Below are 17,975 nucleotides of genomic sequence, written 5' to 3'. Positions count from 1 at the left end.
GGGATGTCTTATAGCCTGCCTGGACAGCATAGCATCTTTGCAAATAAATGACTATGAGCCTGACAAGGCCTCAGGCATCTATAAATATTGGGCAAATCACAGTACATCCCAGGGCCTTGCTTTCTTTTGTAAGCTGTAAAATGGGGATGTCTTCATACTGCTCACAAAGGCAGAGGGCTCTTAGCTGGTTCTAAAGTGCTTTCATATCCAGGAGCTACAAGAGAATGGTCGGTTCTAAGCAAAATGAGAAAGGTCAAGCTTGTCACTGGCTTCTTCTTGGCATTCTTTTTGCACTCTTTTTTGATTCTTCCTTCCATTGTGTGTTCTGTCCATCCTCAGCGGAGGCAGAATGGCTAACCACTCCCACACACCCAGATGTTAATGACTCAGTAGGTCCCTCTATCTGGGGTGTATTCAACTTTTTATGGAAGACTAGAGGACAGGCAAGATTTATCCAATGGGGTGAAATGTAGTGATGAAATTTCAAGCATCAATAAGTGATGTATCGGTAGGGCCATACTTTGGGGATCTTAGGAAGCTGCTAGGACAATTCCACTGCCTACTTCTCAAAAGCCATTAGGAGGTTTCAAAAGGAAGATCTAGGATGGTTTTTGAGCTAAAAGACTTACATTACTAATAACAATAAAAAGAATAATTGTGTTGGCACAGTGCTTTCTAGTTTAAACAGCTTTCTCACTTACATTTTATTTGTATTATCTTCACTTTATGGAGCAGGAAACTGAGGCTCAGTGAGGTGTAGGGACAAGCCCAGAGTACCACAGCTCCCAAAGGGTGGGGGCTGGGGCTCAAACACAGGGCTCTGATTCCAAAGCACAGCCATGGACACACTCAGAAGCCTTGAGAAAGAGAAAGAGATGGAGCTTGAGAACACAGGAAGGAAAGCCTTGGCTTGGCTCGAGGGTGGTGAATAAAAGTGGTTCCATTGGAATCTATTTGCTTGTATTCCATTATCCAGAACAGCCATCTTTGGAAAATGAAGAGATCCAAAGAGGAAGTAAAATAGAATTGAATGAGGATGATCCAGAAGGCCTTTTCCCAGCCAAGGGGTGAAAGCCTTGCTCATAACACTTGATGATTACACACCCCAACTCTTTCACCATATTTTCAATTACATTACATGCTCTGGAGAAGGTGGGTGAAAAGCAAGGGAAGAGAGAGAGGGGGAAGCTATTTCACTTGCATAAACTCAACTGAAGCATTCTCTAGGACAGGAGTGCCAAGGATCGCCCCCCCTCGGCCCCTGGTCTGAGCTGGGCATTTATGGTTCATGCACTTCGTGCAAGAGGGTACCAGCCAAAGTGCATCATAGCCTGATTTTAAATTAAAATGATGTGACTCAAAGCCTCCTTGCCTGTTTAGTTCCAAATCTGACACGGTATAATTAGTAGAAAGAGGAAAAGAAAAACTTAAATATTTTGAAAATTGTATAAGTTAAACTTCTATAGTTACCAGAATTATTCCTACAGTATTTCTAGGTTTTGAAGTGTTCCACACCACTGTGGTGTTTTTTTGTTTGTTTTTTTCCTTTTTCCCAACCACACATAATAACACTGTGCTACAATGGGGCTTAGGTTCTTACTATCCCCTTTTCTACGTACAAATACAAGGATGCTGTGGCCAGCGGTCTTCTCGCCAACATCCTCCCGTGCCTTCAGGGGTACAGTTGGCCCTTGGCCTTCAGGTGGAAAGGCAGGGTCTCTGGGGTAGACAGGGGGGTTCAGTGAAGGGTTCCCCACCTCTAGGAGCAGCCTGCTTGGGGAACTGCCTGCCCCACCCTTCATTTAGGGGCAGACTGTTCTGGAAGGCCACAACTTCTGGAGACAGTGGGAGACTTTTTGTTTTTCTGCAGGTTAGTGGTATATTGCTTCATTTGCAGTTACTGTGGGCCTCTAAATTCTCCCAGAGAAGTCCCTGCAAATCCCACCAAATAACAGCGGGAGATGTTTGGTGGCATGGGTCTGAGGTAAATCTAAGTTTCATAAAAAGAAAAAGGAGATCCTATATACATTTAGTATGTGTGTTCAGATCTAGTATATGTATATAGATGCATAAATATATATATATACACACACACCTACAGACACATACGTACATATATATGTGTATATATGCACACATACACATACACACATATTTACGTATGTAGAGAGAATAACTTTCCAGTGATGATATGCGGGCGAAGCCATTGAATATTCTGCCACAGTCTTAGGAAATACTCTAGCTGGGGCTGCTCTGCTCTGCTCTGCTCTGGACCCCTGTGTAGCCTGGATGCCGGCTGCAGGAGCGCCGGGCCCCAGCTCTGCATAGATGTTCTTTCAGGCTAGCTTCTGGCTCCTCCAGACAAGGCCAGGAGCACTGGGAAGGATGTGGGAGTCACAGAGGCCACTCTTGGCCATGGTGCGCCACAGTGGGCCAGGGCAGTGCCGCTTCATCCTGTTGGTCACATGGTGCCTGACTTGTCCGCTGAGCTGTTGGGGAACATCTTCTCAGTGGGCGTCACGGCTGGGCTGCCCACGCCTGAGCTGCTGCTGCTGCTGGACCGGTGCTGGACCACTGGGCGCACGGGCCGCATAGGAGGCGGGCGCAGCTGGGCGCCAGCCAGGCGGGCAGACAGGGCTGGCTTGAAGGTGGTCATCATCTCGGTGGAGGAGCTGCTGCTGCGGCGCATGGCGGCGTCAGGGTCACGGATTACGATGGTGTGCAAGGGGCTGGCGGGCTCCGAGCTGATGGGGCCTGGCGGATTCTTCAGTGGCTCCAGGGTGTCCAGCACCACATCCGGTGCCTGCTTGACTGTGTTCTGCCTCTCAAGTTCCCGCAGCTCGTGCAGAGCTGTGCTCATGGTCTTCTCGATGTCCTGGGGATGGAGAGAGCTCTGGTTAGCAGTCTGGCGGCCTGGGGCCCAATCCTTCCTCAGCAGCTTGTGGGCTTCTGAGGGAGGTTTCCCCAGGGGATTGATGGCTGGCATGGAGCTTTTGAAACCTCCAGGGTGCCACCAATTGGGCAATCCATGTGGTTGTGGCCTGCACACTGCCTGAGCAAGAAACTAACTTAATGAGGGCAAGTCAGACCACTGGTGAAGAAAGGCAAGCTCTGGAGTCAGACAGCCATGGATTCAAATTCTGACTCTGCCACTTCCTTGCTACATGACTTGGGCAAATTACCTCACCTGTCTGAGTCTCAGATTACAGATCATTAGAGTACAGAACTCAGGGGCTTGATGATTAATTAAATGATATGATCCCCCTGTGCTCACAAATCATGAGAATCACAAATGGCAGTGCTAACGCTGAGCACCAAACCATGCCCTTGTCACGAGTAGTTCACTCAATCCTCACACTTGTAAGGTAGAAACTATCATTAAGCCCATTGCACATATGAGGAAATGGAAGCTCAGACTGGTTAAGTAACCTGCCCAAGCTCACAGAGCTAGTTAGCAGAACAGTCCCAGTCTCAACCCAGGCAGTTGGTCTCCAAAGTCCATGCCACTAACCATTATTATTTTTAAAATACTTACCCACAGAGAAATCCCTTGAAGGTTATATATCAGAATGTTCACCCCCAAATGATGGGACTGTTACTTTTATCTCTATGTTATAATCAGAAAAAATATATATATATTTTAAATTGAAGTCTTAAAAAGCAACAAAAATCTTTATCTGCCTACATAATTCCTGGGAAGTTTTAATATTTAAGTTCATTAAGATGAGAGTTTTGAACGACACAGAGATTATGGCACACGCAGGACCTGGGGCGGGGGGAAGAGCACTGCTTTGTCAGCCTGGGGCCCAGCCTGCCTTCTTCCCAGGAGGGGGCGCTGGAGCTGGAAGTCAGCATTTAACCTAGGAACCCTGAGCTGGGAGGTAGGGCTGGGACTTTTGAGCAAAGACTGCTCTGCCACTTGCAAGTCTCAGTTGCTCAGCACCATACTTTGCTCACCTTTTGAAAGCCCCAAGTTTACTGTAAAGATGGAATGAGGAAATGGATGTGATGAAGCTTTGTGAACTGCCAGACAGTGGTTTTTCAAGTCCCTCTTGTCAGAGCGCACAGGAAATGTGCCAGAGGAGCTGCTCAGGCTGAGTGGGGCCAGAGGCCCGGGGGCTCGGCCATTGTGGGGACATTTAGGGATACTGCTTTAAACCACTGTTGGAAGGTCTGTACTCAGCTTCAGTGACAATGATGACTATTAAGACACATTGCTCTTCTGCCCTGGGGCAAACCTGGAAAATCTACAAATCCGGTCAGACTGATGGGGTTGGAGCCTAGAGATGTCCTGGCCACCCTCTCTATACCCACCTCCTCTTTTACCTCTTTTTCTCCTGTTAGCAGGTGGTCTAATGCCTGCCGGGCCCCCATGACAGACGGGCTCCAATCTCCTTTTTGCTCTGTTAAAAGACTATTAATAATAATTAGCTAATATTAACATAAAGCTAACATTAGCTTTTATCCTTTGCCCCATAATACTGGCTCCTTTAAGAAGGGGCCTTTTGGGCCTCTATCCAAAAGGATCAGCTGTGGGGATTTTCTGAATAGTGGGAGAGATGGCAGTGCTCTCCCCATCTTTGCTTCCTCCCAACCCTGCAGTGATAAAGTCTGCTTTTAAAGCTTTACTCTGTTTAAATTAACTCCTGTATTGACACCACTTCTCTTTGTTTGCTCTACTCCACTGTGAGCTGAAAGGTAAAACTTCAATAAATAAAATGCAATTATCGCCCCTTTCCCACCATCCATCCCACCACCACCCCTCTACCCTGGCAGAGTATGAACCAAAAAGACAGAAAGCTCAGAGAAAGATCAGCTGGAATCAGCCTGGCATTAGTCTGAGAGGTGAGGCTGCAATCCCCAGAGTGGAGCTGAAGAGAGCTTCTGGGGGACAACAGACTGTGGGGAAAGTGAGCACTTTTCACTGCCCCCCAAATTACAGCTTCCCACTTTGGATGACAGTGTGGCAAGTTCCTCACACAGCCTTTTCACTGTGTCCACGTCTAAGTTCTATAGCAGGGGTCGGGAACCTATGGCTCACGAGCCAGATGTGGCTCTTTTGATGGCTGCATCTGGCTCGCAGACAAATCTTTAATAAAAAAAAATGTTAAAAAATATAAAACATTCTTATGTATTACAATCCATTCATTTCCTACCGCTCATGTTCATGGTTGCGGGTGGCTGGAGCCAATCACAGCTGTCCTCCAGGACAACACCAAATTTTTATTGGATTATGCCTAACATACACGGGTCTGTATGGCTCTCACAGAATTATATTTTAAAATATGTGGCATTCATGGCTTTCTCAGCCAAACAGGTTCCCGACCCCTGTCCTAGAGGATGTTTTGAGAACACAGAATTTTGGGTAACTCTAGCAACTTCTTGGTATTTCCCCAACTCAGCTCCTCTTTGCCAATGCTGCGCAGGCTGGAGGCCATACAGTGTTCCCTTTTGGCTATTAACACACTGTCTACCATGCTTTCCTATATCACCTCCGTCCATGATAGGAGCTCTTGAATGGCAGCTATCAAATCAGAGAGTATGTAGATGTTTGCAAAAGGAGAAAAATGCACACGGCAACCCCCCCCCCCCCAATGTATTCTTTAGGCTGCTCTTGTAAATACTCTGTGAATGAAGCTCAAAGAAATCTGGGTCATGGGGTGTGCCCTGTGCTCTTTCTTGGACATTCACAATGCACACCAACATACTTAAAGGTTCTTAAAGTCTCGCAGCCAAGCCATTCAACTGTGTCCAACCAGCATTCTCCAAACTTTGTTGATCACAAAACACATTTCTCCCCCATTTAAATCCTGTGAACTAGTCTTCTGTGGGAGCTACTTTTGGAAACACTGGCCTGGACTGCATATGATTCTTTATGCAAAGGGCTCTAGGCCAGGCCTCAGGGAGCCCACTCCGCACCATGGCTCTTGGAAGAATCTCTAGGTGGTAGTGAACGCCAGAGTGCTGCTCTCCAAGAGGACGGCCTTCAAGAATGGAAGGAAGAGCAGGTCCTCCTCTGCAGAGCCATTCCAAGGTGCTGGTCGTCAGGTGACCCTTGAGAGTGGGCATCAGGACATGGGCCCGAGCTAAGCCCTGAGGATGCACACAGAGTTCCAGCTGCTGGGTGAGCTGCTTCTGTGTTGGTTTTCCCCTGGAACCTTTCCTGGCTTACTCTAGAACACAGCCCCCAGGCTCACAACTTTCCCCTTCCCCTAGACCCAGGGATTCAAATGTCATTCTCTAAAGAAGAAGTCTCACAGCCAAGAAGGTTCTGGCTGTATCTCTTACCTTAAGTGAAAGGTAACACTGGGAATGGGGCACAAAATGGGCAACCATCCCAAATTCCAGATAGAAAAAAACTGGAAACTTTTGGAAATATGATACAACTGTCAAGAACACAGGAAGCCAGATGTGCAAACATTAAACAACACAAACAAATTGTTTCCTAAAACATGTGCTAAACAAATTTGTTTGGTAAGTACAAAAATCACACAGCTTTCTTATTTAAATTTTTTTAAACTTACAGAAAAAAATCCCCAACAACTCTCAGTGTTTTAGAGCCTGGAACATTCTTCCCTTCCAGCTATTTATTCCACCTATCCTTTGTATCTCAGGCTGTACCGCATCCGCCCACCACTACCCAGGGCAGTCTCTCCCCACTAGGCACAATCCCACATTCTAGACTCTCAAAATACCATGTACCACCTTTCAAAGCACCTGACCCACTGCCATTTCACGTTGTTATTGGTTAATGTCTTTTCTCTAAATTGTCAGCTCCATGTGGGCAGGGCCCAGGTCCATTTTAGGTCATCATTGTACTCTTAGTGCCTACCACAGTGATTGTCCACAACAGATGCTCAATCAATATCATCAATGAATGAAATGAATGAATAAAGAGATGAATAAATGCATGCATGAATGAATGAATGAATGAATGAATGAATGAATAACTCCGTTATGCCATCTTGTGGCATTACTACATCCCCATCATCTGGCCTTTCCCTGAGACAGGAGTTCCTCCTCCAGCCCTGGAGACTGAGGTGGGGGGTCTTCAGTCTTTTCAGGATCCCTAGCCAGCAGAGGCACCCATCCAGCTTCCACTCTCTCGGAGAGGCCAGCAGGCAGACAGGAAGCCAGCTTGCTATCTTGTGTTCTGGCTTGGCCTTGAGCCTGGCATAAAGGGCAAAGTGGCTTCCCCGTTCACAAGTCCCCACCCTGCTGCCCTTCTGAGGAGTCTCCACGGGCCCAGCCTGCATTCCCGCTGGCCCTTACTTCTGCCAAGGCCTCAGCCTCCAGGGACTTGTGGTCCCCCAGGCTGCTGTGCCTGGTGGAGCCGCACGTCGACCTCATGGAGTGCCCTTCGGAGAGCGCCTTCTTGTCAGGGTAGTTGATGCTGCCGGCGCTCCCGAACGTTGCCATCCTCCGCTTCTCGGGGCTCTCGATCCTGCCCCGGGTGAGGGGGATTTTGTGGGGGCTGCTGGGGCAGGCGGCGGCCCGGGGTGGTGTGTCTATGCTGGGGCCCAGGCCCCGGGGCGGGCTGTGTGTGTCGCCCCCGCTTCGGCGCCTGGGGATGGCTGCTCCATCGGATCGTAACCGCACTCTGCAAAGGAGCCAGGGGGCAGGGGCATGGGGCAGAGGTCAACCCCCGCAATCGGAATGGGTGAGTCAACCCACAGGCCACGCACTACACACTAGCCTAGGGAGCAGTATAGTAAAGCCTCCTTCATTCAGACTCGGCGATTCCACAATGAAAGCGCTGGCTGAGCACGAGGACCTCACCGGCAGGGGGCAGGCTTAGTCTGCGCACACAAAGGAATCAGAGCATTCTGTTTCCAAGCTGCAGAGAGTGCTCGTGCTAATTACACAATGAATCTTGGCAACTTGGTAAGTGGAGGCCAGGAGGATTTCATCCTGGGAACGCTTGGTGATGGTTAGCTGGGGCTCGTGATACGTTCTTAAGCAGTTCAGACATTGCCATGATGCTGAAGGGCTTCTAATTGGTCTGAAGCATTGAGGCTTGACTGTACCAAAAGTGACCAGCTCCCTGCAAGCACAGGACAACCCCCCTGGGAACCGAACACAGTCCAACATTGTCACCCACCCCAATCTCCCCAGCAAAGGGCTACTCCTAGGAGGCTTTTTTCCAGATCTTAGGAAACTAGTCATTCAAGAGGAAAAAGTACATCACTGAACATGGCTTGCAGGCATTTGGATGCCTTTCACCCCTCAGAGAAGCTCTGGTAGAGTGGAAAGGGGACTAGCATGTCTATCAGGAGGGTGAGTCCTTATCCTGTCTGTCACCAACTTCCCCGTGTCCTCTTTCAGACCCATTTTATCAATCTGCTAAATGAGAATGATATTCCTTGCCCACCTATGAGGGAGGTTCAGTGCTGTGAAAGCACTGTGAAGAAAGAAAGTCCCACCCATTGGAGATTTTGCTACATCCTAAAGAGGAAGACACTGCTGAAGGGAGGGAAGGCTGCAGTATCCAGGGGGTCAGGTGGAGGGACAGAGTGTTGGAATGGACTGTGACCAGGCCAAGTTCCATGTGGTCAGCAGTGCTTTAGGTCTTTTTTTTAAAACATTTATTTATTTACTTACTTATTTATTTTGACAAAGGCAGAGGGACAGATAGGGACAGAGAGACAGAAAGGGAGAGAGATGAGAAGCATCAATTCTTCATTGCAGCACCTTAGTTGTTCATTGATTGCTTTCTCATATGTGCCTTGACTAGGGGGCTACAACAGAGTGAGTGACGTTTTGCTTAAGCCAGCAACCTTGGGCTCAAGCCAGCGACCATGGGGTTATATCTATGATCCCATGCTCAAGCCAGTGACCCCACACTCAAGCTGGTGAGCCCGTGTTCAAGCCGGCAACCTCGGGGTTTCAAACCTGGGTCCTCTGCGTCCCAGTCCGACGCTCTATCCACTGAGCCACCACCCAGTCAGGCAGTGCTTTAGGTCTTAATGCCACCAGCCAAACTAAGCACCGCCTGTGGGTACCCCAGCAGGAGCAAAGCAGAGGTGTTGGAGAGGAAGAGGTATTGGGAAAGAAAGAAGAAAGATGAGGGAGGGAAGAGGGAGAGGGCAAAAGAGGCAGCAGAAGATACGGCCCCCCTAGAAGTCAAGGAACCATGATTTGGCCATCTACCAACCCCAGCTTTCTACTCCCCGCCCCCCCAATCCCATCACCTATCACAGTGGCTCGAGCTGTTTGCTCAACCAGAGTATGCTGAAAGGAGGCACGGGGACTTCTAAAATAAATGCATAGTATAATTTCTCATTGTGACTGATTTTTTTTTTAAACTCTACTTGCAAGTACCCACATGTGTGGGATGATCCCATGACCTCTCCACTGGGAAAACAAAGAAAATTATATTTTGAGAATCTAATTTAAAAAGCAGCGAGAAACTCAGCATTTTTTGTTTGTTTTTGTTTGTTTTGTCTTTTCCTCTGTCTCTCTTTTAAAGAACGACAGCCTTTGGACTACACCAATATGCAGAGTAAGGAGCACAGCCCCTTCGGCAGAAAGGTCATATGACATATGGCCCACACATGGGGAGTGAAGAACTCAGTATAATGTGCTCCCAGAGATAAGTGGGTGGACTGGAGTGTCAATCTTCCCCACACTTGAGGGGGTGTGAGCTTTCTGTTTACATACCACCCTTCAGGGAGGATATGAGCTTTAAATTTATAAATATAACTATTGTGCTTGGGTCTTCAACAGAAAGTGGAGGAGGCATAAGAACTAGAAAGAGATTGAAACAATACTTGCCAGTTTATACTCTCTCTTTCCCCGACTTATTGTTATTATTTTGAATAAAAAGCACTGATTTGCCAATATTATGTCTTTTCTCTCCCTTCTCCACACCTCCCCCCACCCCAAGCTGGATTGTTTTATACCCGGCATTCTGAGGCCAGGTCCAGGGGACCCACCCAGGTGTGCCCAATGTCAACTGTGGGGAACGAGGGGCCACAGCAGCCTATTTTTCTCCCTTCTGCCCCCTTTTTTTCTCCCAAATCAGATACCAACAGGCCAGGCACTAGCAGAAAAAAAATGAATCTGTGTTTCCTACCGGCCCATCACCCCCCCAAAGCCATAATCCGAGATGTGCTCTGTGGGGGACTGGAGGTCGTTTTTGGAGGAGGCCTTGTCGTCCAGCAGCGGTCCACTGCTGGCCTCGCTGTCCGCCTTTTGGCTGAGGCTGTCCGAGAAGGCGTCATCCCTGGGGAGAAGAACAGGCGTGAATTGGGAGTGCCCCAGAGGACTCAGGAAGGACAGAGGTGAACTGGGGGTGTCCCAAATAACCCAGGAAGTGCAGGGCTCCGCAGGCCTGTCTGAGGGGCTGGATCAACATACACCTCCCAGTTAACTTGTGCCCACACTCAGGGTGAGGCACATCCCGCTCCCTGTCTCATCGCCATGCATGCCCACTGCTGCGCTCCTACGTCAGTTTCTCCAGCAGAAGGTCCTCCTCTGTCCCACCACCCCATGCCTACCTTCTCCTCTCCCCTCCTCTAAGTTCTTCTCTCCCAGGTTGCTGAGGGTGAGGACAAGCTAAATGCTAGAGGGTGTGTTCAAGAAATGGGGAGAAGACCCTGTAAGCTGGGCACTGAGTGCCGAGTCTCCACATGGCTCCAGGAGAAGTGGTTTAGGGCTGAGCAAGGGAGGAAGATGGTGCCGCCATCCCACCCCTCCTTACCCAAGGCTCGGACAATCATGAGTTGACCTGACCTTGTTGTAGTTACCTGCCAGCCTTCTCCACTTCCCTCTCCCTTCCAGTGCCCTGTCCCTGACCACAGAGGCCTGGGGACGTGAGAGTAGCGAGAGGGTTTGTCTACTCCTGGACTTTTCCCTGGCTTCAGACTGTTCCCTCTGCTATCAAAACTTATGCCTTTGGCTCCTTCCCTTGAGGTCTAGCTTGGAGGCTGCTTCCTTGATAAATCAGTTCCCCTTGAGTCTGACCAGTGCTCAGAGGGAGTGTGTATGTGAGAATGCTCAACGGCTTTCAGAGAATGGAAGGTGTAGACATTCTCACCTTCTGGTAGAGCTAGTATTTGGAATGCAAGGATTTTTTTAATGCCTGAAATTATTTTAAAAAAAATAGTACCCATAGATACAGACAACAGACAGGTGGTTGCCAGAGGTCGGCGGTGCAGTGGGGGTAGGGGGTTCAGTGGGTGAAGGGACTCAAAAGATACAAACTTTCAGTTATAAAATAAGTAAGTCCTGGGGATGTAATGTATACGATGGTGATTGTAGGTAATAATACTGTATTGCATATTTGAAAATTGTTAAGAGAGTAGATCTTAAAAATTCTCATCACATATGAAAAATTTTTAATTATGTGTGGTGATAGATATTAATCAGACTCATTGTGGTGATCATTCTGCAATATATACAAATACAAAATCATTATGTTGTATACTTGAATATAATGTTGTATGTCAATTATACCTCAATAAACACATAGTACCCTATTAACTAAAAATGAAGATATAATTGCTCCTGCCCATCCCCTGAGAGTGCCACCTTGGGGGTAGGCAGCTAAAGAGGTGGTGGGCTGGCCACTGGCTATAGGGAAGGCCAGAAAGGTGGAGGTGTGTGGCAAGATCCACTGGATGCTGAGAACCATGGTGAGTGATGGATGCTCTGGAGGCTGTCAGGTAGGTCAGAATGGGGGCAAGGATACCAAATGCTGTCTCTGTGTACCTTGAAGTATTAGCAATTTGCTTATTTGTTCAAAGGATCACCAGTTAAGGGTATTATCCAGACGACCAAGGGTATTATATCAGGGAAAGCAGATCCCTGGCATACAACCCAGCACTTCCCTTCCTGTCATTCTAGACATCACTAATTGATTATGGTATTCTTCATAGGAGAGTCCAGCTCCCACTCACATGTCCTGTACGACTATGTATTGATGTGGGATGAGTCCATCCACGCCGTTGTGACGACCCTCCCACCAGTCCTCTGAGGCACGGTGGTACAACAGCAGCGAGGCCCCCTTCTTGAAGGACAGCTCACGTGGGGACCGCCCCACATAGTCAAACTTGGCGATGGCTTCGATCTGTTCCACTTCTGGAAGGAAAGTAAGAAGGAAGAGCATCCATAAGTTCAGCAGAAGGGCAGCCCAAGAGCCTTGCTCAGCCGGACCTGGCTTCTACGGGGCAGCACAGACTACAAGCCTGGTGAAAACAGTGTGGGCTGGGGTCAGGACACCAGGCTTCTATGCTTAGATCTGCTCTCTCACACTGTGACCTCAGGCATCTAAGTTCCCAAAACTAAAAATGGGGGCTGACATACTCTACCCTTATTTTCTACTGCCCTTTTTGTACACCATTTAAAAAATACTTATTAAAACAAAGTTATAAGAAATTTTCTTTCCTTCTACCCCTTAATACAAATTGTTTCCATTTTTCCATGAACTGTTTCCCTTTGTCCACTTATAACACTTTTAGTGGTTCTTACCTTTTGAGAAGTTAAACAGATAGTATATGTGGACTCCCAACTATGTAAACTGTTGTACACATTTTTACGGGTTCCTAGAACTCTTTAAGGTTCCTCAGAGCTCACCATTATGGATTGAACTGTGTCCCCCAAAATCCGTGTGTTGAAGCCCTAACCCTCAATGTGAAGGGCTCTGGGGATAGGGCCTTCAGGAAATAACTGAAGTTAAATGAGATCAGAAGGGTTGGGCCCTAACCCCACAGAACTGGTATCCCTCCATGAAGAGGAGAGGGTGCCAGAGATCTCTGTCTCTCCCTACATGCGCACAGAGGACGGGCCATGTGAGGAAGCAGAGAGAAGGCAGCTGTCTACAAGCCACGAAAAGAGAGCTCTTGAAATTCTACAGACTCCAAAAGTGTGAGGAAATAAATTTTTATTGTTTAAGCCCCCAGTCTGGGGTATTCTGTTAGGACAGCAGAGCTGACTAACATACCCATCCACAGACTTCATGTTGTGGGGGACAGTTCTTACTGGGGCCATACCTCAAGCATTCCTCCTCTTTGCAAACACACATTTACCCATCACACATTTACTCTTCTCTGGTCAGTGACAGACCCTGACTGGGTTCGACAACAAGGATATGGCTCTTGCCCTTGTGGCACTCCTACTGACCAGCTTTGTCACTTCTTGTCTGGACCGCAGGCAGGTTACATAACCTCTGTACACCTCAGCGGCCTTATCTGGAAGGGTTGTTAGGAGGATTCAAAGATAATGCATGATAAATAGCACAGTACAGACATATATTAGGTATTCAGTTGATAATTATTCTCATGATTATGATTAAAATTACTAATGGCTTTAACCTATGGGGTAGGCCAGACAAGAAATATAAACTGCAGAGAGTTCAAGTGGCTGGCCTACAACCATACAGCTAATGACTCTTGGGGAGGAGACTACATGGGGAGCAGGAAAGTTATGCCCATGATTGATTTAACCTGTTATAGATTATACCCTAAGAGGTGCCCATACTTGATAGAAAAAAATATATAAGTATTAATGTATTTTAAAACAAGCACAAAGATGTTTAACATTATACAAATATCCTGACCAGGCAATGGTGCAGTGGATAGAGAGATGGACTAGGACACAGAGGACCCAGGTTTGAAACCCCAAGGTCGCCAGCTTGAGTGCAGGCTCATTCGGCTTGAGCATGGACTTACCAGCTTGAGTGCAAGTTTGCTGGTTTGAGTGTGGGATCATAGATATGACCCCATGGTCGCTGGTTTGAGCCCAAAGGTTGATGGCTTGAGGCCCAAGGTCACTGGCTTGAGCAAGGGGTCACTTGCTCTGCTGTAGCCCCCCCCCCCCAATCAAGGCACATATGAGAAAGCAATCAGTGAACAACTATGGAGCTGCAATAAAGAATTGATGCTTCTCAAAAAAAAAAAAAAGAATTGATGCTTTTCATCTCTCTTCCTTCCTGTCTGTCTGTCCCTCTCTGTCCCTCTCTGTCTCTCTCACACACAAAAAAACAAAAAACAATTATACAAATAATATGTGTAGATATATTAAATTCTAATAGAATAAAAGAGTAATAAAAGTGACCCCTGCTCTCACTAACCTGCAGATACTTTCCTTATGCTGAGCGTCCATGGGACTCCCTATCTGCTCCGTTCCTGGTGAAGTATCTGTATCTGTCTGTCCAGCCGTCTACCTGGCCATCATGGATATAAGGCCAGAACACCTGATTTTGCTAGTTTTTAGCTGTGTGACTTTTGGCAACTTAGTTCTCCTTTCTAAGCCTCAGTTTCCTCATCTGTAGAATGGGAATGAAAAGTAATAGTACCTATGCCTTATAGGGTTGTTATGAGGATTAAATGAGCTATAGTACATAAAGTGCTTACAACAGTGCAGGCATATAGTTAATTCACATGAGAGTTAGTTGTTACCAGAGCTGATGCACTTTTAAGGGCCAGGGCAGCATGGAAAAGTCAAAGAGCAGAGTGAGCAAGCCCCTTTGTCCACCTCCCCCACTAATCCCCATCATACACATGTACTAGGGCTCTCTCTGTAAGTGCTGGCTCAGGATGCCTGTGTCAGCGCCCCCATGAAATGCAGCCGTCTTTGGATGTACACATCCTCGGTGCCTGGGACAGCCTTCTGCAGAAAGTGGGCCTCAGACAGTTAAGTCAGCTTTTCCCAGCTGCCTCCCTGACAAATGTCTTTAAATGTTCTCCTAACACAGTTGACGCAAAATGACAGCATAGCTAAATGGGTCAAATAACTTAGATCTTGACTCAGAGTCACCTCTGGAAAGTGGGGAGATCTCCGTCCTTTCTCTGCCCCATTTCTGCCCCTGCCACCCAGCCATGTGCTAGCACTGCCTGCTTAGCTGCAGAGAACAAAGAGACCAGAGGGTTTGCAAGACCAGGAGCTTCACCCCAGGGGCTTCTGTGAGCTGATTCAACTGATAAAGAAGCTGACCCAAGCAGGTTTGCTCCTCCAAGGTTGGCTCCTGCTTGGAGGAGCATGGAGGGACTACCTCGGGTTTCCAGTTCCTGTCTGTCTTTCTATGCCCAGAGCCTCCAGCAGTCACTGGGGGCAGTCTGGTGCTGGGAGGTGGGGATGGGGAGGCAGAGGAGGAATGGAAAATGTAAGAGAGAGAAAAGAAAAAAATGGGAGAAGCAGAGCTGAGCCACAGCTGAGAGTGAATGCATGTGTTTGCAGATGTCGTTATGTAAGTGTGTGTGGTAGGAAGAGTAATACTAGCTATCAGTTATTAAGAAATCTATTATTTGGGTTTGTAATACCTAATATAGAATATGCGATTCTCCCCCCTACCACTCTCCCACACACCCCTCCCCAAACTGACTTCATTCCCCCACCATCCCCATTAGGACATAGAACCACCTTGCTCACTCACTCAGGCCAAAGCCTTGCAGTTGCTCTTGAATGTCCCACATCTAATCTGGCACAACCCCTGTAAGCTGTCCCTGAGTTTGACCAGTCTCACCACTTCCGCTGCCACTGTTGTCCCTCTACCAGGCCTTCTCACCTTCATTCTTACCTGGGGAGCCACTGCTCCCCACAGCAGTCAGAGGGATCTTTGAAAGTCATAAATCAGATCATGAAACTCTCTTGTCCAAACTCCTCGGAAGGCTTCCCACTGTGCTTGGAACAAAACCAAATGTCTTCACACGGTTCCTGAGGACCGCCATGCTCTGGGCCCAGAGACCTCTGCAGCCTTGTCCCTTCCTCTCAGTCTGCCCCGGCCTCACAAGCCTTCCTGATGTTTCTCCTCCAACACTATATCACAACAGTTTTCAAACACAAAGTAAAGCTGAAGGAATTTTTCAGTGAAAATGCATATACTCACCCAAATTCTACTGTTAATTAGTTTTATCGCACAACTATCTATCCATCTTATTTTCTTAATGAATTTTTAAAATAAGTTGTAGATATCAGTACACATTAACCCTAATCACAACAGCAAACACATTCACAGAGCCTTCTCAGTGCTTTTAAAACAGGCTACACTTTTCCCTGCCACAGGGCCTTTGTACTTACTGCCTCTTCTTGGGATTTTTTTCTCCTGGATCTTTGAATATATTCACATTCAACAAATATTTATTGACAACTGTCTGTTACTCCCTAATTTCAGTCAGGCCTGTTCTCAAACGTTATTTTCTCAGGAAGGCCTTTCCTGACTACCCATAACTGCAAAAGCAAAAACTGTCAAATCACTCCAAAATCTCTTGCTTTAATCTTCTTCACAGCTCTTCTCACAACCTGAACTTCTGTATGTGCGTGCACACACGCACATGCACATGGGGTTTTCTAACTTGTTTACTACTGATCTTTCCAATTATAATGTGAGCTCCATTAGGACAGGGGTTTTATTTTATTTCCTGCTATTTCCCCCCTTCTAGAACAATCCCTGGAATGAATGGGCAGTCAATGCGCATTGGTGACTTGTATAGAACAAATTAAACTTTTATTATGTACTGAGTGTTCTCCTTACATTATCACATTTAATCCTCACAACAACATTGGCAGCATTATCCTCATTTTACAGATGAGGAAACTGAGGCTGAGTAGAAATGATGTGTCACATGAGGCGTGAGTCAAACCAGTAGAGAGTGATGAACTGATAACTAAGCCTAAGCTCTAGGTATCATTAATAAAACTTCCTGGTGTTTTTTAATTTTCTGTATTTATTGATTTTAGAGAGAGAAGAAGGGGGAGAGGGAAGGAAGAGAGATGGAAAGCGAGGAGAAGGTGAGGGGGGAGAAGAGACAGAGAGAGAGACAGAAAGAGAGAGGAATTGAACCTGCAACCTTGGCATATAGGGACAACGCTCTAACCAACTGAGCTACCCAGGCAGGACTGCCTTCTTGGTGCTTTTCAAACATGCGAAGTTGACCGCTGCCCAGGATCTTTATATCTATGCAATATAAATATGAATATATGTCTATACCACGTTGTATGTTTGATATTCACTCACCTCCTGCTAACTGATAGGGTGGTCATGCCAGTGAGCGAAGCAATGGGAAGCCAGCCCTTGAGCTTAAGGAGAGGCTGAGGACTGTTACAGGCAGGGCCTGGCTGGGGTCACACTTCAGAAAAGTCACCCAGGAATACAGCAGTTGCAGGGTTGGGAAAGGACTGGAAGGGAGAGGTTGGAGGCAGCAGCAACTCAGTGGCTGTTTCCAAAACCCAGGAGCTTGACATGGAGATGAAAAGACACCTTGGAACTTTCCTTTCATTTCAGAATGTGAAGGCCAAGCATTTTACAAGTCTCGTTCTCATCATCCTTCTCTCCCCACCACCTGATGGGAAACTCCAACGCCCTTCTCTAATGATGCCACATCAGAGAACACAGTTTTAGGTCACAAACTCTGCCTGTAAAGGACAGGAGATGGCGCCATTCCTCTCAATACCACCTCACTGCCCCACCCAGCCACCCCCACCCCTACACTGCCTCTGAAGAGAGAATCCTGATTTCATTCACTCACCAGAAGAGAGAGGCTACTGTCACCATGTTAATTTAATGTGCCTTCTCTTCTCTCATCTTCCTTGCAACTAAAGGAATGAAGTAACCTGGGGCCTGTCCATAGGGTTTGGAAAGCAGTGTGGCAGTTCCCTAAATGACTAAACATAGAGCTACTATATGACCCAGCAATTCCACTCACAGGTATACTCAAGAGAAACAAAAACCTGTCTGTACAAAAACTGTACACAAATGTTTATAGCAGCATTATCATAATCACCAAAAAGTGGGAACAACCCAAATGTTCATCATCCGACAAGTGGATAAATAAAAGGTGGTTTATTCATACAATGGGATATTATTCAGCCTTAAAAAGAAACAAATTGCCTGACCAGGCAGTGATGCAGTGGATAGAGCGTCGGATTGGGATGTGGAAGGACCCAGGTTCGAGACCCCGAGGTCGCCAGCTTGAGCGTGGGCTCATCTGGTTTGAGCAAAAGCTCTCCAGCTTGGACCCAAGGTCGCTGGCTCTAGC

At 47.2% G+C, this 17,975-nt stretch overlaps 1 protein-coding gene across 4 annotated transcripts in view; it reads right to left on the bottom strand.

Annotated features, from left to right (window-relative positions):
* Positions 1 to 2,457: 2,457 nt before the first annotated feature.
* SRGAP3 (SLIT-ROBO Rho GTPase activating protein 3) overlaps positions 2,458 to 17,975 on the bottom strand; it is a 259,954-nt gene continuing 244,436 nt past the window's right edge. For 3 of the 4 annotated variants that reach the window (XM_066244398.1, XM_066244399.1, XM_066244400.1), the window contains 4 exons: positions 11,901 to 12,081; positions 10,076 to 10,225; positions 7,273 to 7,600; positions 2,458 to 2,875 (listed from right to left, as the gene is read on the bottom strand). In XM_066244398.1, coding sequence (XP_066100495.1) covers positions 2,462 to 2,875; positions 7,273 to 7,600; positions 10,076 to 10,225; positions 11,901 to 12,081 — 1,073 coding nt within the window. In that variant the 3' untranslated portion in view covers positions 2,458 to 2,461. The remainder of the gene's footprint in view (positions 2,876 to 7,272; positions 7,601 to 10,075; positions 10,226 to 11,900; positions 12,082 to 17,975) is intronic. The other variant, XM_066244401.1, reaches the window with a different exon arrangement.

This window comes from Saccopteryx bilineata, chromosome 10, assembly GCF_036850765.1.
Source record: "Saccopteryx bilineata isolate mSacBil1 chromosome 10, mSacBil1_pri_phased_curated, whole genome shotgun sequence".
Lineage (NCBI taxonomy): Eukaryota > Metazoa > Chordata > Mammalia > Chiroptera > Emballonuridae > Saccopteryx > Saccopteryx bilineata.
The sequence above is the reverse complement of the archived record's forward strand: the minus strand, read 5'-3'. Positions and strand labels throughout refer to the sequence as shown.